General features: G+C 46.8%; 1 protein-coding gene across 7 annotated transcripts in view; it reads right to left on the reverse strand.

The window, feature by feature from the left end:
* Positions 1 to 24,147, reverse strand: part of DMD (dystrophin) — a 6,960,831-nt gene that overhangs the window by 2,982,843 nt on the left and 3,953,841 nt on the right. For all 7 annotated transcript variants that reach the window (XM_069204753.1, XM_069204756.1, XM_069204758.1 and 4 more), the window contains one exon: positions 15,164 to 15,328. In XM_069204753.1, coding sequence (XP_069060854.1) covers positions 15,164 to 15,328 — 165 coding nt within the window. The remainder of the gene's footprint in view (positions 1 to 15,163; positions 15,329 to 24,147) is intronic.

Below are 24,147 nucleotides of genomic sequence, written 5' to 3' on the forward strand. Positions count from 1 at the left end.
CAATTATTAACTAAGATGTGATTAGTGAGGGCCACTCCTTTTGACCACATTGCCTGAGTCCCTTCTTTACGTTGTTTTTTTGCTTGTTTTTTCACTTGATGATGTGTTGTTGTTAAAAATGGCGCTGGGACCATCCTGACTCACCAGTGAACAAGGCAACTAGACCGCAAAAACTTGTTGAGCTACTGCTTGTAAGTGGCACCAGTAATAAATGAGTAACAAGGACTGATGGATTTTGGCCTTTTATTTCTGCAGGAGTGTACATTCCTTGCTTGCAGCAAGAGGAGTGTATATTCAGAGAAGAATGAAATGCCAAGGCCCGGTTCACAGTAAAATCAAACCATTTATTTCATGATAAAAGTGGGTGCATACTCATAGTTGCTATAATGCCTTGATCACAGGTGAGCAGTTGCAATTTACATAGCACAGGTGCTTTTAAATCTATACTATCATGTGACTTTATAACTCAGTAATGCAACTCAAAAAATGCACCAGTAATGTCATCACAATGTGCATACTGTAGTGAAATCTTGAAATACTGCTTAATACCGTCACACCACCACAGTTTAATTTACTGATCATATTAATTCTAATGCATAACATCCCAAATGTGAGAAAGTAGCCTCTTTCTAGCATGGTTGCCCCCACTTTTGGCCTGTTTGTCAGTGTTTATCAGTGTGTTTTTACTGTCTCACTGAGATCCTGCTAGTCAGGACCCCAGTGCTCATAGTTTGTGGCCTACATGTAAGTATGCTTTACTGTGTTGTCAGTATGCTTGATTGTGTCACTAGAGTTCTGCTAACCAGAACTCCAGTGCTTATGCTCTCTTTGATTCCAAATTTGTAATTACATACTGGTAACCCAGTATTCCACTCCAAATTGGCATACTGGACCCCCTTATAAGTCCCTTGTATATGGTACCTATGTACTTAGGGCATTGGGGTTCCAGGAGATCCTTATGGCCTGCAGCATTTCTTTTGCCACCCATAAAGAGCTCATACAAACACTTCTTCAGGACTGCCATTTCAGTCTGAGTGAAATAGTGCAAGCACTATTTCACAGCGATTTTCACTGCACCAGTTAACTTATAAGACACCTATATGTCTAACCTTCAGTTCCTGAAGGCTAGGTGCAAAGTTATTGTGTGTGAGGGCACCCCTGCACTAGCAGAGGTGCCCCCATATTGTCCAGGACCAATTTCCCAGAATTTGTGAATGCAGGGACGCCATTATAAGTGTGCACTACATATAGGTCAATACATATATGTAGTTTCACAATGGTAACGCCGAATATGGCCATGTGAGGTGTCTAGGATTGAGACATTGTACCCCCAATCTGATTCTGGTATTGGGGGCCAATTCCATGCACCCTGGGGGCTCCACCATGGACACCCAGTACTGCCAAACCAGCCTTCTGAGGTTTTCACTGCAGCCCCAGCTGCTGCCACCTCACAGACAGGCTCCTACCCTCCTGGGGCTTGAGCAGCTCAATCCCAGGAAGGCAGAACAATGCATTTTCTTTAGGAAAGGGGTGTTACACCTTCTCCCTTTGGAAGTAGGTATTACAGGCATCGGAGGGGTTTCCTCCCAGAGCCTCTGGAAGTGCTTTGAAGGGCACAGATGGTGCCCTCCTTGAATAATCCAGTCTACACCGGTTCAGGGACCATCAGTCCCTGCTCTGGCGTGAAACTGGACAAAGGAAAGGGGAGTGACCACTCCCCTGCCCATCACCACCCTAGAGGTGGTGCCCATAGTTGGGGACCCTCTGGGAGCATCTGAGTGGCCAGTGCCAGCAGGTGTCGCCAGAGACCCCTCCTGATTTGCATACCTGGATACCTCTCAGGGATATTTAGGGTCTCTCCTCTGGGTGTTTCCTCAGAGTCGGTTTGCAAGACTCCACCAGGACTCCTCTGCATCCTCTGCTTCAGCGTCTGACCATCGGATCAATCACAGACTCCTCCAGGAACCGCAGTAACTGCAACAAAGTATCCAGGAAGGCTACTGTGACCTGCAATTTCAGCTCCAGCCAGCAACTGCAACAGTTTCCAGGTTGTGCACGTTCTGAGGACTGACCGTCTTCACCCTGCACCAGATCCCGTGGAGTGACAAAGTCACTTCCCTGCTTCACCAGGCACCTCTCTGCAACTACGACTGGTACTCTGGGACTCCTCTCCTGTTGACGGGCATGATCCCTGGAACACAGGTGGTGGACCGAAGTGATCCTAACTGTCCAAAATTCCAGCTTTCCAAAATTGGTGGAGGTAAGGGCTTACCTCCCTGTGCCAGAGAGAACCCCTGTCATCCCATCTTCTCCAGCTCCTTGGGCTTCTGTGCACTTCTTCCAAAAGTTCTTCATGCACAGCGTAGCTCAGGTCCCCAGGACTCTATCCTGTGATGCTCAGCTCTCTGAGTTGTTCTGCAGCATCGTAGGATCCCTTTGTGTAGTGCTGCGATGACCGCACTTTGCAACTCCTTTGTTCTCGTGTCCTGTGACTCCTGTGGGTGCTGCCCGGTCTTCTGAGGATTCTCTAAAGTGCTGAGAGCCCCCTCTGTCTCCTCAGTCTGAGTTGAGACCCCCAGGTGCTTCCAGGGTCCGGGCAGTGCTTCTTTGATGCAAAATATGTTTTTCCGTGAACTGAGGCTCATTGGCGGAATCCAGCAACGCAAACCACCTGCATCCAACAACTCGGCTTGGGACATCTCTTGCACCAAGCAGGAACCTGCAGCTGTCTTCTTTGGTGCATTTCTGTACTTTTCTTCTAACTGGAGAAGCCACTTTTGTACCTTCAGCCAGGTTGGCAGGGGCTCCTGTTCTACCTGGACTCTTCATCGACTTCTGGACCTGGTCTCCTCTCTCCACAGGTCGTCAGGTCCAGGAATTCATTGTTGGTTTCTTGCAGTCTTGCTTGGTTCATGCATAAACTTTTACGACTTTTAGTGTGTCCTGAGGAAACTTGCTGTTTTTACTCCTGTTTTTTCTGGGCTCTGGGGTGGGGTACTTTACTTACCTTTGGTGTTTTCTGAAACTCCCAGCACCCCTCTACACACTACACTTGCATAGGGGAGGATCCGACTTTCGCATTCCACTATTTTAGTATAGGGTTTGGGTTGCCCCAGGCCCACTACAATCCATTGTGTTTTTCACTATTTGCACTATTCTATGACTGTTTACTTAAATGATTTTGGTTACTAGTGTATATATTGTGTATAATACTTACCTCCGGAAGGAGTATTGCCTCTAAGATATTTTTGGCCTTGTGTCACTAAAATAAAGTACCTTTATTTTTGGTAACACTGAGTATTGTCTTTTAATGTGTATAAGTACTGTGTGACTATAGTGGTATTGCAAGAGCTTAGCATGTCTCCTAGTTCAGCCTTGGCTGCCCTGCTACAGCTACCGCTAGACAGCCTAAGCTGCTAGACACTGCCTACATTTCACTAAGGTGGATCACTGGACTTGGTATAAGGTGTAAGTAACTTAGGTACCAACTACAAACCAGGCCAGCTTCTCACACCATATCAATAAAGAGACCTCATGCATGCCAATGAAAGTAATATACAGCTTTGATAGTCTCGGCAACACTCGCTTCATCATTAATGCGGCCACAATAAATATAATGTTCCTCATATTCAAGGAATATAGAATAGTGAAGGAGGGGTACATTCCCCTCTCTTCTCCCTTTATTACCTCTGTATCCATTATTATTAGGCTGTATCTCTTGAGTAGTATGGAGGCAAGTGGGCCGTGTCCCATAGTTAGCATCCACACAGCAGCCTCCATTAAAGGGGACCCCAACCCTGCAGGACCTGAGAGTGGGTGTGAGTGGTTTTAAGGGTATGTGACAGGGTTTGTGAGAGGTTGTGTGGGTGTGTAAGTGGATGTGTGAGTGTGTGACTGAGTGTGTGAATAGGTGTGTGGGTCTGTGAGTGAGTGTATGCGTTTTTCTTATATTGGAGTTGTGATCCACAGTTCCAGCCAAATCCATGAGGATAGGGTAGAATCTGACTGGATCTGCAGATACTTGTGCACTCAAAAATGTTTTTGGAGAATTTCTTCCCCATGAAGGGTTCCTCACCTACCCCTCCATTACTCCCATGGCATCAGGGTACCTCTACCTTGACCCCTTCTGTTTAGTTTTATTTTTCCTGCTGGAAACCATGTCCTGAAGAACAAAATGGTGGTCACAACTTTCCTCTCAGGTTGCGGCTTGCCAACCACAGCATTGCTGTTGGTGCGTGGATTTGCAAATCCACTTGGATCCGTGGGGCATTCGTGACAGATCTGCGTCCCTAGATATCTATATTTCTTTTTCCTTTAATATTTCCAAAATGACTTAAAGAATTTTCACCAAAATCCAAAAAGCATTCTTTCTGGACCACTAAAATCTAGCTTTCTGCCAAATTAGGTGTAATTTCCTTCAGTGGTTCAGGTTGTAGTCATACCACAAATCACTATGGGAAATTCCATTGGGAAAATGCATTATGGGACCTCCCTGTTTCAGTACCCACTTGACAGATCACCCCAAAACTTTACAGATATCAATCGACTGAAGTGAGTGGCAAACAAGGCAGTTATAGCTTGGATCATGTTTCAATAGAAAAAGTGTATTTTAACTTGCCTATATCTTTGGCACGTTTCACCGATCTTCACAAAAGATTCCCAAAAAAGTGGCCTGGTGATTCTTGTTGCGCACAGGAAGTTTCGGAGTGAACAGTCAAGGGGAGCCCAAGAAAAAGCAAGTTAAAAAAACAATGAGTTTCCCATTTTAATTCCAATAGGACCTGTCAGCACATCCACAGCCCGAACCACTGGACAGAATTACACCAAACGTGGAAAAAACCTAACTGCTAGTACACAGATTGTGCTTTTTGTTATTTGCAGTAAATCCATGTGCTAGTTTAGGAGATATTTAAGGGCAAATAAATTTGTATGTCTTTGCCCGTGACGACTTCGCGAATATTTTGTGGATAATTTGCGACTATTCGTGAATTTTCACGAATATGTGTGAGAAAAGAAGACTTGCAATTGGTCACACCGCAACCTGACTTGAAAGTTGCGACCACCATTTTATTTCATGGGAATAGGTCCCCAGGGATGAAAATTCAAATTGAAAGTGACATAAGGGGTCAGGGTGAAAAAACCCTGACCCCAGGGGTGTGATATAGGTGTGTTTTAGAGTCAGATTATAGGTTAAATATAGATTTAGGTCATGGGGTGTGATATTTGTGAATATTCATGAATTTTCATGAATTTCTGTGAATTATTCGCAAAATATTTGCGATTATGTAAAAAATGTAAAGAAAAACCACAGACTCATTCATACACTGGCCGAGCACGGCCTTATTACTTTACATTAAAAAAACATAGAAATTCACTGAAAAAAAACAAAGATTACAGGGACGTTATAGTTAGGTTCTGAATTTACTCAAACAAAACCGTAGAAATTCAGCAGTTATAGTTAGAGTTCTTTCAAGTAACTATTACTCGCGCCCTAAGGTTAACTATAACTCACACCTTCGCCATGCACAGCTAATTACTCCACATATTGGGCCTCATTCTGAGGCCGGCGGGCGGCAGTCGCCGCCCGCCTGGCGGGAACCGCCATATGGCCGCTCCGCGGTCGAAAGACCGCGGAGGCCATTCTGGCTTTCCCGCTGGGCTGGCGGGCGACCACCAGAAGGCCGCCCGCCAGCCCAGCGGGAAACCCCTTCCCACGAGGAAGCCGGCTCCGAATGGAGCCGGCGGAGTGGGAAGGGTGCGACGGGTGCAGTAGCACCCGTCGCGAATTTCAGTGTCTGCTAAGCAGACACTGAAATTCAAAGTGGGGCCCTCTTACGGGGGCCCCTGCAGTGCCCATGCCATTGGCATGGGCACTGCAGGGGCCCCCAGGGGCCCCACAAAACCCCTCACCGCCATCCTGTTCAACAGGATGGCGGTGAGGGGGTCGGAATCCCCCATGGCGGCGCAGCAAGCTGCGCCGCCATGGGGGATTCCTCAGGGCAGCGGAAAACCGGCGGGACACCGCCGGTTTTCCTGTTCTGACCGCGGCCATACCGCCGCGGTCAGAATGCCCTGCGGAGCACCGCCAGCCTGTTGGCGGTGCTCCCGCCGAAGGACCGCCGGGGTCGGAATGACCCCCATTATGTCATTTATGAGATCTTGTATGGCATCTTTGATATCACTGCAACGTTTGCAATAACATTATTTCTAAGAAAACTGTGCATGTCAAGGGCTTGAGGTATAGTTTCTTGAAAGAAATGTAGCTGCTAAATTTCTATGGTTATGGTAAAAGTAAATTCAGAAACTAACTATAACAACCTTGTAACCTCTGGAGTGAATATATCAAACATGTGACCTGGGTGCCTCCCATGGCACCCAGTCTCATTGTTGGGACTATAGGGGAGAGCCTGAAAGCCCCCATGTTTCCAGTTGGCTCCCCGCCTCCTGAGTGAGCCAGCGTGGCTGTGGGTGGGTGTGTCAATGTCTGAGTTGGTCTGTGAGTGGGTGTGTGAGGGTCTGAGGGGTCTGTGAGTTGGTGCGTCATTGTGTGCGTGAGTGGTGCTTCAGTGTCTGAGTGGTTCTGTGAGTGGGTGCATGAGGGTCTGAGTGGGTGCATGAGTGTCTGAGTGAGTGGATGCATGAGTCTCTGAGTGCATGTATGAGTGAATGAATTGGTGTATGAATGGGTCTCTGAATTTTTTGAAAACTTTTTTTTGCTTATTCATGATTAACCTTGATTAATCTCGATTAATTGTGAATATCATGCTTGGTGACGGAAAATCACTTGAAACCCAAAATTTGATCCTCAAACACCCCTATATCAGACTCCTGGGGTCAGAGTACTTCCACCCTGATGCCGTATGCTACTTTTCATTTTGTTTTTCAGCCCCAGGGACCCGCTCCTGTAACAAAAAATGAAGGCCGGAGTTTTCTGTTCAGGATGTGGCCAGCCAATTACAACACTTCTATTTGCGTGCGCATACATGAAAATTTGCAATATATTTGCGTGCTCAGGTGTACAAATTTGGATGTTCTTTAATTTCTTGTGAACTACTGAACGGCGTTACACCATATAACTAAAAGCATAATCTGTGTACCAAAAGCAAGTTTTCTGCCAAATTTGGTCTAATTCTGTCCAGTGGTTTGGGCTGTAGTCGTAGTCTAAAGGTCCTATGGGAATTAACATATGAAACACAACTTTTTTTGGCACCCCCTTTTTCTTTCCCCCCTCCCCCTCCTTGAAGGATCACCCCAAAATATTTAGTGTGCAACAAGAATCATCAAGGCACTATTTTTTAAAATTTCGTGAAGATTCGTCAAACGGTGCCAAAGATACTGGCAAGTCAAAAAAAAACTTTTTTCTATGAAAACATTGTCCTAACTATAACTACCTAGTGGCAACCACCTCTAGGTAATGTAACATACATAAATATATATATATATATATATATATATATATATATATATATATATATATATATATATATATATGTATAGTGCACTCTGCAACACCAGCGACACTCTAGATTTGCTCACCTCAAATTTCTGTTTATCTAGCAAAGTTTTTAAGCATAGGATCAGCACAGTGTTATCCATGCCGAGCTAGATAAGGGCAAAGTCTTTTGCCATTTGTACAGCAAAGTCTTTATGCATAGGTTTGACACAGTGTCAACCTTGCCGAGCTGTAAAATGACAAAAGCCATTTACCACTCCAGGGACAGTATTACAGCTTTGGACTAGTAAAATACCATTCAAGCCAAACTGGAATGAGTAAAAGCAACCACTGACACGTGTTTCGCTCTCATTAGAGCTCATCAGAGAGGTTTAGCTTTGTCCAGACACAAGGGTGCACCCAGTATAAGTCAAAACAAATCCCTTTCAGGGTTAGAGTGACGCATAAATTATGCAAAAAAGAATAGAGAACTCTGGGTAGTTCCCAAGTATAGGTGGAGAGCAGCTCCAGTAAGGAGCACCCTGCAACACCAGCGACACTCTAGATTTACTCACCTCAAATGTCTGTTTATCTAGCAAAGTTTTTAAGCATAGAATCAGCACAGTGCTATCCTCCCCGAGCTAGATAAGGACAGAGGCCCACATTTATACTCTGTTTGCACCGAATGTGCGTCAAAAAGTTTGACACACATTGGGCGCAAACCGTGCACCATATTTATACTTTGACGCCTGAGCCCACGAATGCCAAAATTCCACCTTGTGTGTCATTTTCTAGATGTGGGAAACCGCCTTGCGTTAATGACATGCAAAGTAGGCCTTCCCGTCCAAAAAATGACAAAAACACCTGTGTGCCATATTTATGCAACCGTGCGAAAATCCCACACAGCTGGGAGGCGGAGGCGGAAAATGACGCACAGCCCGATTTGCGTCAAAAAATAACACCTGGGTCAGGGCAGGCGTTAAAATAGGGCCAACACACCAGTACTTAAGGAAAATACACAGAAGCAACAGCAGAGCTCCAAAAGGAAGACATGAAGGTGCTATTCATCCAGCATACACGCAGATGCAGAGCACAGGACCAACAACAGCAGCTTCTACAACACCAGCAGGGACCCCAAAGGCAACGCAGAAGGCAGGAGAGGATATTCTGGACCAGGACAACCCTTCTGGGACTCCAGCAACAAGACATCGTCCAGAGGTACAGGCTCAACTGGCAAGCCATTCAGCAGCTGCTGCGCAATATTGAGCCACAGTTGGCACCCAGCTTGCAGACACCCCACATCACTCCACCAGAAACCAAGCTGCTAGCTGTACTCCACATGTTGGCAAGTGGCTCCTTTCAAACGACTGGTGCCCTTGTTGCCGGGATCTCTCAGCCCTCATTCTCTGCCTTCCTACCTAAGGTACCGGATGCCATCATCTCCCTCACACCCCGCCACATCAGCTTCCCCAACACACAGCAGAGGCAGCAGGAGACCAAACAGGGCTTCTACCAAATCAACGGCTTCCCACACGTGCTTGGTGCCATTGACTGCACACATGTACGCCTTGTGCCACCTGCTGCAACTGAACATCTATACCGCAACAGGAAGCACACACACTTCATCAATGTGCAGGCCATTGTTGATCACCGGGGATTGATCACCAACATCGTGGCAAAGTATCCTGGGAGTGTACATGATTCATTCATCTTCCGCCACCGCACCATCAATCAAAACTTCCAGGATGGACAATATGGAAATGGCATACTTGTTGGTAAGTACAGAAACCTACTTATATACACACTGCACAACAACCCTCTACGACAAACAACACTTACACCACTACATTGAGACGTAGCCAAGAACACACTGAGGTTGTGACACCGCTAAGCATGTTTGATATCCTCACCCATTTGGATACACACCAATGGACAAATGACAGAACCAAATAACAACAGATGTCACTCCACAGACACAAGGGAACAATTTAAAACAACACAATGACAATGACATGGCTTTAACTGGCAGTACAACTTGGAAGATTATTCTTTCAATATCACATCAAGAACACTCAATCAAACACCCTTCCAAGCAATAAGTACTGTGTAAGGGGTGTGTAATGTGTTTTGCTGCAGGTCGAACACCATAACACATTTAGCATGATGATGACTACAATGAAGGTGACATGGAATCATTGAGGCTGTACCAGTATCTCACATCACTCCTGCTCTGACATTGCCCACTACCAATAAGCAAGTGGACTGTGCTAAGAACACATATTGATGTGACAATATTGAAAGTGCACATTCTACACATACGGATTGAGACAATTTCACACACACACACAACAGATGTACAGGCATATGCACCTTCTGACACTCAAAATGACAACCTCACAACCAAGGTAGCCAGCTGAACTAGAACATGTTCAGTAGTATAGGTACACGTTAGAACCGGAGTTGACTTGGCAAGGGCAGAGAAATAGGTCTAAAGAGAATTTGTCACACATGGGATATTTGTGCATAGTCAATTGTCAACATGTCAGTGCTGACAACATATGGCGATGTGTTGTACATTGTCACCTTGCCAAATCTAAGGGCCTCACTGATGTTTAACTAATTCTATTCAATATTTTAAATTGGATGGGATGTCCAGGCCATATAGATGCAACCGTGTTACCACCACTGTGGAATTTAATCTGAGTATGGAAGTATCATGTCACCCCCAGTTAAGACACACGGACACCTCTTTCACATGACATAATGCAAGGGAGTACACAATGTACTGCAACTCAACAAAAATACCGCTGACATCCGGTCAATCAGCCAAACACCATTTCAGATAAGGAAACAACTCAATGCTGATGGTACATCCTAGAAGCCTAGGATGCCACACAATCACACAAACACCTATGAGTCACAGACAACACAAGAGAACAACTGCCATGCAAAGTGAGAATCATGGTGCAAGCAACATCAACATTTTCTCACTCATTTTCTCTTTCAGCTGATCAGGGGTATGGGATCCAGCCATGGATCATGACCCCATTTGCAGACCCAAGCACTGCAGCAGAGTGTGCCTATAATGAGGCACATCGGAGGACACGCAACATAGTCAAGAAGACCTTTGGCATCCTGAAGTCAAGATTCAGGTGCCTCAACATCACCGGAGGCAGCCTCCTGTACTCACCTGAAATGGTGTGCAAAATCATTTTGACCTGTGCCATCCTACACAACATATGTGTAAGGAGGAACATTCCCCTATATGAACCCGACCCAAAAATGCCTGAAGAGGAGGAAGACGAGGATGCTGTCCATCAACATGAGGGTGACCATCCAAACACAGCTGCAGGATTGCGTCGGCAACAACATATTGTCCAAAATTTCTTTTAACTCTACTCATCCATCACCACTGTCGTACCATATGTCAATAAACACCTATTCTATTCACTATATCATGGTCTGGTTAATCATTTTTGCATCACTTTATCCCTAAGAATCATAATCAGAGTGTAGCCTCATGGAGCATTGCAGAAATACAGATTACGATACAGAAAAATCCACATCATATTTGAATGGTATGAATGTACACCCATCTTCACACACACTGTAAATGACATATATCCTGTCCATTTCACATTTGAAGGGCAATATCAGAGGAGCACAGCTATTTCACACATGTATGTTGGCAACATGGTTCATTGCAGCATATGGTACACAACTAAGACACCATCATTCAATAAGGTAAAAAAAGCCTCATACATGAGGCTGCGGATGTGCTATTGCATTGGTAACAAGAAGGTATGACCAGACCCTTGACATCAGTAAGTGTTACATCAGCTATCTTTGCAAGGAGTATGTGTGACAAGAATTCCATATAAGCAGCAAATGGATGGCACAAGTGCCCCAGGTATGACTAGCATTGCTTACCAGACATCCCCTGTACATGCCAGCCCAGGTCATAAGTCCTGTCACTGCCATGTTCCCTGTCTCACCCCACCCTTCTTCAGAGTGCCCTGGAAATGGATTACCCAGATAATCCCTCATCTACACACACCCAGACTCACATTCTGAATCCAGTGTGCTCCCCTCTTTAGTATGCAATGCCATAGTCATTGTTCTTCTGTCTGCATGGACTTCTGGTTGAATAATGCACTGCCTTGTAGTCTGTAGGACCTGTAATCACCTGTACATTGCTTCCCATGTGAAAGGTACTGTTGGCCAATTGAACTTGATTCTCACCTACAGGACTTGTAAGAGACTGAAGCTGCACACACCTGTGAGCACCTCCATGCAGACCAGCCATTTGAACATGCACTGCCCTTGCAGCTGCCTGGAACAGCATAGAAACTGCCATTATATGTATAACACTGTACTGCATTGCTGTATAAATCACTTGTGTAACAAAGGCCTTGGGTTATTGTGTTACGTTACAACACACAGGACAAATACAGTTTTCATTTTCCACAGTGTTCCAGCTTTGACCAGACTCAGTCTGCTCACTGTGAATTTGCTTTGTTCATTTTTGTTCCTGATTGACCCTGCATCCTGTTAGCCTAACTGGTTCCTGTCTTAGAGTCACCATAAAGGTTCCCTGTGGCTACATTTGTCTCATAGTTTCTTCCCATGCCTTCACTTTCCTCCTGGGGTATTGTGTCAGGTAGGTCTACAATGAATACTCAAATACATTGTATAGCGTAATTAGTTTACTTATCGTATCATCGGGTGGAACTTGTCTTCAAATAGCCTAATCATGGCCCATCCCTTCTCTGGGTTTCATGTATGCATGAGTGACAAATAGTGACAGTGTACCATGGCTGTATGCATGGATTGGTGCCTCCAGCAGAACAGACAACGTCAGATAATGTGCATGAAATGCCAACACATGTTAGTACCCTGACGGTCCACACGCTGATTCACATTGCCCCCAACATATTGATGGGACTTGCGTGGTTAATAGCTGTGAGATTAATCAGCACAGAGGCACTGATGTTCCCGGCTACAGTGGGAATTTTAGAGGCCACCCTATGTACAAATGTTTTGAGGAAATCTGCTGGTTTAAAATTCCTGATCCATTAACTTTGTCAGCACACCAAGGTTGCCCTGTTGTCAGTCTCATAACACGTCTGCAGTGCCGTAGCTGGATTATCCCCATGTGTGTTCTCAATTCCTCTTCGGCTTTCTTTCAATTCAGCTGTGAAGCATACTTTGTAAATGCAGGAAATGGCTCCACAGACTCATGACTAGACCTGCACGTAACTGTGACAACATGGACCCCAATAATGACTCAGGCTACACATGGCCCCACACACTTGAACTGGACACCTTTGTGCAATTAACCACTGGAAATATTTAAACAAGTGCTGCTTGGTCTGCTGGTCCTCCACTGCCACAGGAGAAACATGGCTCCTTTATATGACTCAAACTGTGGCGTGACATGACATTTGTGGATTGTTTTAGGGACTCAGTGTCACAAACACCGTACCCACATAGCATTATCCAATGCCTGACTCATGGGTAGTATACAAACAAGTGCCTAGGAAGTAGTATCCAATATTCCAGGACATGTGATGGCTTAGTCTTGGAACATTGCCATGATCAATCGTCTTCTATCCATCCTGTGCATGGTTTGTCATTGGTGATGCTTATGTCCCAAAAAACCTTGCAAGTTCACACAGCATTTGTTGCTGCGTGTATGATAAACACATTTCTCATTTCCATACTGAATAGCATCTGATGGTTGGACACATTCACTACACATGCATACAAGCAGATTTGAGAAAACGCGTCTTGTGATGTTCACACAGTGGGACAACTACATTAGTAAGAGCCAATTCACACACATTGACACACAGGCATTGAGTTACTATATTGAGTTGCGTAGCTTTGCTATCCTCTGTTGACGCAAAACATGCCCAAACTGGGTAAAACCTATTTGTATTCCACACGTTTGGCTATCTATTGCATCAGTGAAGAGTGCAAATCCGGAACAACAACTAGAGGATCATGGTCCGCAGTAGTATGATCTGTCACATGTGCCCATACACCGGGATGCACAATGTAGGTGACAACAGCATATCTCTGTATTGTCACACCTGTCATGTCCTATGACAAATGAGAAATGACCCAAACCCAGTCAAAGACAGAAATGTTGACACATACGCATCAAAAAAGACGCACATGCGTCAAAAAATTACGCATATGCATTGGAAAATGACGCTTATTGCCATGATACATCCTTTGTCCCTGAGCGGTAGTTCCCACACTGTACCCCATGAAATTGGTTAAGTATGAAAAATATTTGAAAATATGGATGCAAGGTCATTTCTAAGCATGTGAGTCCCAAAAAATGACGCACAGTCTGTACGCGTTATAATATTTAGAATAAAAACGCACCGCATTTGAGGCAGGAAGTGATGTAATAGGATATCCTGTTTACAGAATTGGTACAGTGGGTGTACTTTCAGTTTCACTTTGCAGTCTGTGATATTTCCTGACTGTGTGGCTGTGTTTTGACTTGTCTCCCTGGGCATTTTGTGAATTTGTCTCCTGTGTGGTCTTTAAATTGTCTTTTGGTGTTTCCTAAGTGTCTGTGGTATCCTGTGTAAGTGTATTTTTGTCATTTCTGGTGTATAAATTTGTCTTGGTACTGTTTTTCAACTAGTCCATTTTTGCTTCTCTTCCATCCTCATTGCTCATAACTAGTCACCTGTTGTCTATCTACTGCTGCTTCTCCTCGATAAGAACCCCACTTACCTATTAACTATCCTCCAGCTTCTTGTGTCCCCTGCTTCTAAATAAGCCCTACGTTACATTAGGCCTGGTATCAAAGACAGTAGGCCAGAGAGCTTTTTGACTCACCATCTGTGTGGTCCTGGAGACTGTGCATTGCCCATAAACATTTATAAATTGGCTTATCTTGTAGACTTACAGTCTACATGGCTGGTTATAAATTAAGCATGCTGGCAGGTAAATGATTGAGCAGACTTATAAATTAATTGAAAACTAATTATTTATATGAGTTGCAGAACGCTTTGAGTCTCTAAATGAGATTAAAGAGATGTAATGGGTATACCAAGCCAAGGCACTAACATGCAAAATCACCTCAAATTTCATTATGTATTATATTACAATGTATCTGATTTTGAGTCTCTTCTAGATAGTCAACCTATACATTTTCTATATGCCAAATGGGATGTATGTCTTTAACCAGTGAGTAAGCAACCACAAATAGGTTTGACATTTGGGCAACCCTGAATTGACATTAAAACAATAGAATTCAACAAGATTTTCAGCAGGTCAAAGGGTCACACAAAATGATCCCCCACTCCTGCAGAATGTGATGATGGTCTCTTGAAAGCCCCACCTCCCTGTAGTATTGCCCCCATGAATGGCTGGGGCACAGCTGCGACTCAGGAACTGCAGGGGCCTGTGGTACGCCCGTGAGCACAGCCTAATAATAATCAATGTATTTGCAATGAAAAATGGACTGCAACCTTCACATCATACACTTATCATCAATTGGCTCTCCTGCACCTCCAATTCAAAACTTTTTTTCTAACAATGTACTAAAACAAGATAACAAACACTTCAGAATTCATTTGTTATACCCTCTCCTATTAAACAGTATGTCCTAAAAAGTCAATTTTAGAACAAAAAACAAACTTCCAAATGCAGAATCAATTGCGCAAGATAGACTACATTATTACGTACATTATTTTCAGTCATTACCTTGATATCCAGCTCTCCTGGTTTCCCCACTTGATTGAAAAATTCCAATTGATCCTTGACAGATGATGCCCACGGTGCCAGATGATGCAACTCTTGTTGAAACTGAACAAAATTCTTTAATAGATCTTCTATTTCCCTTTGTTTTTCAGGTAACACTCTAAAAACCTAAACAGGGTTAAAAGAATATAACATAAGAGAGCTACTTTTATTTGTCCATGAATGATTTTACAAGATGCAAGAGCATTGCAAGTCATAGTGTGCATCACTGGAACAGCATCACTTACAAATGTTTTGCTGTAAACTATCACAAGTCCCTCATATAATTTGTTAAGCATCACATTCACAATAAAAACCTGTTCCTGGGGTTCTTTTAGACTCTTTGGCATTTTGGCATGCCTTCGGTTTAAATGTAACAAACATTATTCAGTGTACATGCTGACCTATTCTTTTTTCTGTACTTTAAATAACACTGTTATCTTGAGATGCCCCGGTGCTCAACCAAAGTATCATACACTAACGGTACGAATCCATTTTAGTGAGCAGATCCAAGTTTTGCACGATTTCAAGAAATGGAACACAGACTGAGTTGGTGACGTAGGAACTCTCAAGGTAGAGGGGACCATTTCAAGAGATTGCTCTTTGCACTAGGCATTGCATCTTGAAGAGTATATGTTGCCTCTTTAAAAGTTAGCAGAACCTGGCTAGGATGTTACTGATGGAAACTCATGGTGATCATTTGACTGTTCGTCAAGTCGTCAGGTAGACCCTGTAACATGACATTGCTGTGGTCCAAAGGAGAACATTTGAAGGACTCTTTCTCCAGCTGGAGATAATACTTATAGGCATATCCATATTATGTATTTCACATTTTATGTATTGCTTTCTACTGCACTACCAAAATAAAAAACAGGAGTTTCAGAGTTCTCTTGAATGTGGGGAAGGAGGGATTGAGGTATAAACATATAGTTGAGTTAAGCTCATACGCTTTGCAAAAACCTACAGTGAGACAAGAACGTATGCTTGGTGAAAGCAATGAAATCAAGGGTTTTTAGGAAATAAAGAAGCCCCCTCTGAAGAGAGCAACGAGAGCCATTAGAGTTCATAAACATCTTCCCTAGATTTCTGTATTCCTGTGGTGATGTGCTCTTTGTAATTTTTGCATGTGTGTTGTGCCACAAGTCCCAATCTCTTGACTGTTTCTTGATATGCGACTGAGACAGTCTAACGCCTTCTTCTCTCTATATTTTCTCCATCACATTTGTGCCAAAACAATAGTTCTTTGATTGAGAAGCTCTTGTAACTAGGCCTGGATACAGGTGATTACATGCTAGAAAATGAAGTCAGGTTACATATTTTGACTGAAGATGAAATATTATTACAAATTCCAAGTCTAAACAAAGTGGACCCAAATTTAAAAGATTTTTCTGCGAATAGTTGGGGCTGACACTTCCCTTACTGCATAATGTTCAAGAGTAGATCACGTCTACTTCTGGAAATAAAGTTTTGTGAATAGAGTCCATCGACATAGCTCATTTGAAAACTGTGCTTCCTAACTGATTAAACGAATTTACACTTTTCAATCCGGTAGCAATTTAAGTCCTTTGATAACTGATAATTCAGTGTATAGTGATATGTGATGTATTATATGTTATGCTAAAAAATAACATACTTTACATGATACACAAGGTGGTATTTATTAGGTATGCACGTGTTATGTACAATATATGCACAAACTCATAAAAGGACTTTGAGCTGGCCCTGTTAATCAAATGGTCTGTTGAATCATCATTTACATTTTGTTTCTGTCCACCTCAGCATAAAGCATGGGGCAATGGCTCAACACACATTATCCACTGGCTGTCTTGCTTTGCGTGTGACAGCATATTACCTGATCACGTGTGCAGCAACCTGAAAAGTACTGCATGTCAGTGTCAGGGCTGGTTTGCTTGGGATGCGGACCATTGCGTAGTTATTACATTTTTTATGTTTGCCATTTGTGCATTTTACAAATCTTTGCAAGAAAATGATAAAACTGAAACATTGCACATGTACTAAGGCCAGATCTATTAGCTTTTGTAATGCCTGTTCGCATCGCACTTAAGATTACACTTCTGACATTTCTATGCACTGTAAATAGCTAGTGTTACTATTGCTCAATGTAATGGTATTTTATTCACTGAGCTCAGAAGGATGTCTGGCTAAGTAAGCATTGCTGGGTTTCAAATTTCTGACCTACAGATCACTGTACATCAGTTGTGAATGTTCAGTTTACTGAGCCATCTTGACAGACTAAGGGGGTCATTACAACCCTGGGGGACGGTGTTAAAGCAGCGGTAAGATCGCAAACAGGCCGGCAAAAAAAAAAAGGGATTTATGACAGTGGCTGAAACCGCCAACAAAGACAGCCACTTTAACACTCCGACCGCCACGGCGGTACAGACAAGCAGCGCGGCGGTCACCGCCAACAGACAGGCGGGAGACAAAGTACAGCCCACAGTATCACAACCTACCAATCCGCCACCTTTTCCGGGGCGGATTCACTGTGGATAAAAACACGGCGGAAACAGCCATTTCAATGTGAAAACGCTCACCTCAACACACTCCACGAGGAAGGAGGGCACCATGGAGCCGGAACTCCAAATACTCCCTGCGATAGCCTTCCTGCTCCTCTACGATCATCAGCAACGCCGGCGCCGAAGACAACGGTGAGTACTGCACCTACGACATAGGGGAGGGGGAGGCAAAAGTCAGGGACACACACACGCAACACCCCCACCCCCACCCCGACCCTCACCCACTACAACACACACACCAATGCATATCCAAACATTACAGTAACAACCCCCAACCCCACCGGAAGAATGCAAATACAAAAGGAAATGAGTTGAACCATTGTAATGTATCAAAATACAGTAAGCTAATATATACAGATATATATACACATTCAACAAAATATACATCACGATTAGTAGTGCAGATATGCACCATTCAATGTCCGTGGACCACTGGGCCCAAAATGCATGGGCGAGGCCCACATCAGATACCTGACCAGAAACGGAGAGAACACTACTGGGGAATCAGATCGAAATACAACAGGCACCTCAGGGGGAAGGGAAGGGAGGGGCACCTCAGCCGGATGACAGCACCACGCTAGATCCACGACAGGGCTCCATGCCCATTGATGTATCCTGGGGAGTGCAAAGTCACAGTCTCACAAGTCTCTACAGAGGGTGGTTTGCCCACTGTACCATCCTGGGGAGTGCAAAGCCACAGTCTCACAAGTCCTTTCAGTGGGTGGTTTGCCCACTGTACCATCCTGGGGAGTGCAAAGCCACAGTCTCACAAGTCTTTTCAGTGGGTGGTTTGCCCACTGTACCATCCTGGGGAGTGCAAAGCCACAGTCTCTCAAGTGGATGACAGTCTCCACTGGTTCTGGAGGGGGACTGGTGCCCAGAGTGCTTCATCCTGTTAAGGACTGAGGTAGTGGATGCTGTTCTCCACTGGTTCTGGAGGGGGACTGGTGCCCAGAGTGCTTCATCCTGTTAAGGACTGAGGTAGTGGATGATGTTCTCCAGTGGTTCTGGAGGGGGACTGGTGCCCAGAGTGCATCACTCTCCCCGTGACGGTCCCAGTTCCGTCACTGCCCGTGCCGCACATGGGCTACCGGTGCTTGAGTTGGCTGTGCTTGCCCTGTTCAGCGGTGCTTGCCATGGCGGTCTTTGCCCTGTTCAGCAGTGCTTGACTTTGCAGTTTCTGACCTGTTCAGCGGTGCTTGCCATGGCAGTCTTTGCCCTGTTCAGCGGTGCTTGCCCTGTTCAGCGGTGCTTGACTTTGCAGTTTCTGACCTGTTCAGCGGTGCTTGACTTTGCAGTTTCTGACCTGTGCAGCGGTGTTTGCCATGGCGGTCCCTCATTGCCCAGCGGGGCTGTGGCTGCCGGGGCCCTCCTGGGCACTGACTCTGGCGGTGGTCTCCTGACCAGTGACAATGGGACTGCCCTCCTGGGCACTGACTCTGGCGGTGGTCTCCTGACCACTTACGATGGGACTGTCCTCCTGGGCACTGACTCTGGCGGTGGCGTCCTGGCCAGTGACGATCGGGCTGGCGGTGGCCTCCTGGGCAGCGGGGATGGTGGCGGCCTTCTCTGTCGTGCTGCTCTTCCCAGACTTTGGCGCTTTCTTCTGCCCCTTCCCCACCTTGGGAGGAGTCACAGCTGAGTCGACACTCCCCCCGGGACCCTTGTGAGCGGCTTTGCCGGCTGGAGTCTTCCCCCTATCCTGTCGGGCACTGTCCAACTTCTGGTGCTTTACAGGGGGGGACTGGCTGTGCTTTTGCTCCGTGTCACACTAGCTGCCCTGGTGCCCGGTGCACTCCACATACCTCTAACAGGCACCACTGGTACCAGATATTTTTTGGCTGAGGTGCTAGAACGGGACCTATGAATTGGAGGGGGGGTGGTGGGAAAGAGGTCAAAGTTGCTCAGGAAAAGTTTCTGATGAACACTGGGACGGGTAGCTGGAGGGGGTCTGGGAGTGGAGGAAGAGGAGGTGGTTGTAGGAGGTGTAACTTTTGATGATTTGGGTGCAGGTGCATGTTCTGGAGGCTGTCGTGAGGTGGATGGATGTTGGGTGTGTGTGTGCCCGCGTTTGTGTATTTTAGGAGGGGGCGTCACAGACACACTGGGAGAGGACAAAGGGGACGTGTAAATGGTAGTGGGGGTGGTGAGTGCAGGTGAGCGGGCTGTGGTGGTGGGTGTGCTGGTGCGAGTCCTAGTGGCTGTAGTGGTAGTGCATGAAGGTGAGAGTGTAGACGACACTGGGAGGGAGGAGGGAGATGACGAGGAGGGGGACACAGTGGAGGCAGTGGATGTTGCTGTGTCTGTATGTGGGTGATGCTTGTGTGAGTGCCTGTGGGATGTGTGGTGCCTATGTTTGCCTGAGCTTCCCTTGTGTGTTGACGTGTGTGCAGGCTGGTCTGATGGTGTGCTTGCAATAGGCAGAGGTACAGGGGATTGGGTCTGGTTGGAGGGGGGAGGCTAGAGACAGGGACAATGGCTGCCATCAGTGCTGAGGCCAGAGATTGCAGGGTTCGATGATGGGCAGCCTGACCAGAATGAATGCCCTCCAGGAATGCATTAGTGTGTTGCAACTCCCTTTCTACACCCTGGATGGCATTCACAATGGTAGACTACCCAACAGTGAGTGACCTGAGGAGGTCAATGGCCTCCTCACTGAGGGCAGCAGAGGTGACAGGGGCAGGGGCTGAGGTGCCTGGGGCGAAGGTGATGCCCACCCTCCTGGGTGAGCGGGCACGGGGCGAAGGCTGAGGGGCTGCTGGGAGGGCGGTGCTGGTAGGGGGGGTGGCGGCTGTACCTGTAGAAGTAGGGGGCACAGATGTTGCCGCCACCACAAGGGAGCTCCCATCGGAGGACGAGTCTGTGTCGCTGGTTGCTGATCCAGTGACCGCTGTGAAGCTCCCCTCACCCTCCGTCCCACTGGTGTATTCTGAGTCCATGGTGTGGCCCTCCATGGCCATGTGGGATGCAGCCCCCTCGTTCTCCGGTGCCACTGTACCTCCGCCTGATGATGCTGATGCACAAAAGAACAGGGAGAGCACAAAAAGGGGGGGGGATGACAGAAGAAAGACAGGTTGAGTGCATGGCTTACCGCTACCGTTGGCGGACAATACAGACACAGCAGCCCCCTGCACTACGCCGCGCTGTTGGGCTCTACAGATGCAGTTCCTGGGATATGGCCTACATGGCTATGGTGGACATGTGCACACATAGATGGCACAGGGGCATGTATACCTGTACTTGGCACTCTACAGAGGTGGGGTGGAGTGGCACATGGCTTGCATTACGGAGGGCCTAGCCTACGGAACTCGCCCTGGCCTAGGGAAACCCACAGCCCTCCTCCCCCACCCAGACCCCTCCACTGCGCACAAAGTCAGCTGAATGAGAGTGTACTCACCCCCTTGTGTCTGCTGTGATGCTCAAGCGCCCATCCAACTCAGGGTAGGCCACCGCCAGGATCCGGAACATCAGGGGGGTCATGGTGCGACGGGCACCCCTCCCACGTTGGGAGGCCATCCCCAGCTGAGCCTCCGCTGTCTTCTTGCTCCAGCGGTGAATGTCCTCCCATCTTTTACGGCAGTGGGTGCTCTGTCTCTGGTGGACCTCCAGGGTCCGGACGTCCTTGGCGATGGCACGCCAAATATCCTTCTCTGGTGGGCGGTGACCTACATGACATGTACAGGGGAAGAAGAGAAGTCATTACCAACTGCACCGTCGAAGTGAGTGGCCCACATCCCTACCCTTGCCATGTGGTACATGCATTCACAGTCCTTCATGCTCGCAGAACTCTGCCCCCTTCCTTCTTACAACCAGCCCTCTCCACCCAGGCATAGCCCATACAACTTGCACCTTATGTACTCACCTGTTGGTCTGGAGGACTGTAGAGTAGCGTGTACTGGGGGAGGACCCTGTCCACGAGCTTCTCCAACTCCTGTGCAGTGAAGGCAGGGGCCCTTTCCCCAGACGCACGTGCCATTGTCTCTTCCAGACCGAGGTCACAGCAGCACTTGCAGTATAGGTCCTCTCCTGTCGAAGATCAGGTATCGAGTGATTCAACAGATAGAAAATGGCGGTCACATCTGCGGCGGTGACGTCCGCGGCGGTGCGTATCATCACCGCCGGCGCACTTCGTCATTGGCTCCTGGGACTCATAGAGTCCAATGTTAACCAATGCAGCACTGTGCAGCGGTCTTTGACCGCCTACCGCGACGGTGTACAACGCCAGCGCAGTTACCTCACATCCCATTGTCCCAGTTTAGAGGTCAGGCAGCCGCCATTTCAGGGGCTCACATGGCTTCATTTTCAACTGCGTCACACATACTTAGGCCTGGACTCAACACACATACAGACAACTTTTTGGATTATGTTTCGTGTTCTGTGTAGCTGTGGGTACATACCTCCGAGTTGCTTGACTCTGTGGTCGCTTTTGTCCTTCCTAGGCACCGTCAGCTGGGACATGTGAGGAGATGGCTGAATCCTCCGGTGTACTGACCGCTGGTGGACCTGTTGACAATGGAAGAGCGACATTTAATCATCACCTACAGGTTTGACCGTGCCACAATCCAGGAACTGTGTACCCAGTTGGAGCCAGACCTGATGTCAGCAATCCGCCATCCCACAGGAATCCCCCCTCATGTGCTATCAGTGCTCCATTTCCTTGCAAGTTGGTCATTTCAAACAACAGTGGCCATGGCATCAGGGATGTCCCAGCCTATGTTTTCCAGCGTGTTGTCCAGAGTGTTGTCTGCCCTGCTGAAACACATGAGGAGCTACATCATTTTCCCTCAGGTGGAGGATTTGGCTACTGTTAAAGGTGACTTCTATGCCCCTGCACATATCCCTAACATCATAGGTGCCATTGATGGGACCCATGTAGCTCTGGTCCCCCCCCCCACAGGAGTGAACAGGTGTACAGGAATCAGAAGAGTTATCATTCGATAAATGTACAGATGGTATGTTTGGCAGACCAGTACATCAACCAGGTAAATGCTATGTTCCCTGGCTCTGTGCATGACGCCTACATCCTGCGGAATAGCAGCATCCCTTATGTGATGGGTCAACTCCAGAGGCACCGTGTGTGGCTATAAAGGGACTCTGGTTACCCCAACCTGTCATGGCTATTGACCCCAGTGAGGAATCCCAGGACAAGGGCAGAGGAACGCTACAATGAGGCCCATGGGCGGACTAGGAGGGTGATCGAACGCACCTTCGGCCTCCTTAAGGCCAGGTTCAGGTGCCTCCATATGACAGGTGGTTCCCTATTCTACTCACAAAGGAAGGTGTGCCAGATCATCATCGCCTGCTGTATGCTTCACAATCTTGCTTTGCGAAGCCAGGTGCCTTTTCTGCAGGAGGATGGTCCAGATGACGGTGTTGTGGAAGCTGTGGAGCCTGTGGACAGTGATGAGGAGGAAGCAGAGGAAGAAGACATTGACAACAGGGACTCAGTCATACAGCAATATTTCCAGTGACACACAGGTGAGAACACTTTCTTGACTACTACAAGTACTTTCACACTTCTACCTCTATCCTGTCTGTCAATTTCAACCAGTATTTGGTAACTGAGTTGTACATTTCCATTACGGTTTCACAGGTGTGGTTACCAACGTGTGTCATCTGCTTGCAACCTTCATGGACTTGTGATGTGTGACATAGGTATGTTGACATTACTATTGAGAACGGATTTTGTCACTGTCATAGCTAATACACTTTTTCTAAATCACAGACTGACTCCAGATTGTTTTGTGCTTCAAGGGTGTTTATTGAAGTGCTAATTTTTGGAGGGGTGGTAAAATGGTGAGGGGTGATGGTGGAGGAATGTCCATGGCAGAGTCCAGTCTATTAGTCTCACAGGTGCACTGCCCATATGGGCATTGGAAGTGGAGCTGGGGCAGTTCCAATATGGACAGGGTTAAAAAGTGGGACAGTGGGATGACAATCAGGGTGGTCTCATTTCTTGGCGGGGTCTTGCCATCGTGCTCTGTCCTGTTCCTGGACCTCAGGGACCGCTTGCGGGGTGGTTCTCCATCTGCAGGGGGTGGGGTGCTGGTGTGGTGGTCCTGTGGCGGGGCGTCCTGTCCACTAGCGCCGACGGAGGTGGTGGGCAGTTCATCATCCATGCTAGTGTCAGGGGCCCCTTGGAGTGCCATGGTGTCCCTCATGGTGTTCTGTATCTCCTTCAGCACCCCTACGATGGTGCCCAGGGTGGAGCTGATGGTTCTGAGTTCCTCCCTGAAGCCCAAATACTGTTCCTCCTGCAGGCGTTGGGTCTCCTGAAACTTCGCCAGGTCCGTAGCCATCGTCTCCTGGGAGTGGTGGTATGCTCCATGATGGAGGAGAGGCCCTCGTGGAGAGTGGGTTCCCTAGGCCTGTCCGCCCCCTGTCGCACGGCAGCCCTCCTAGTTCCCCTGT

This window comes from Pleurodeles waltl, chromosome 8 (genome assembly GCF_031143425.1).
Source record: "Pleurodeles waltl isolate 20211129_DDA chromosome 8, aPleWal1.hap1.20221129, whole genome shotgun sequence".
Lineage (NCBI taxonomy): Eukaryota > Metazoa > Chordata > Amphibia > Caudata > Salamandridae > Pleurodeles > Pleurodeles waltl.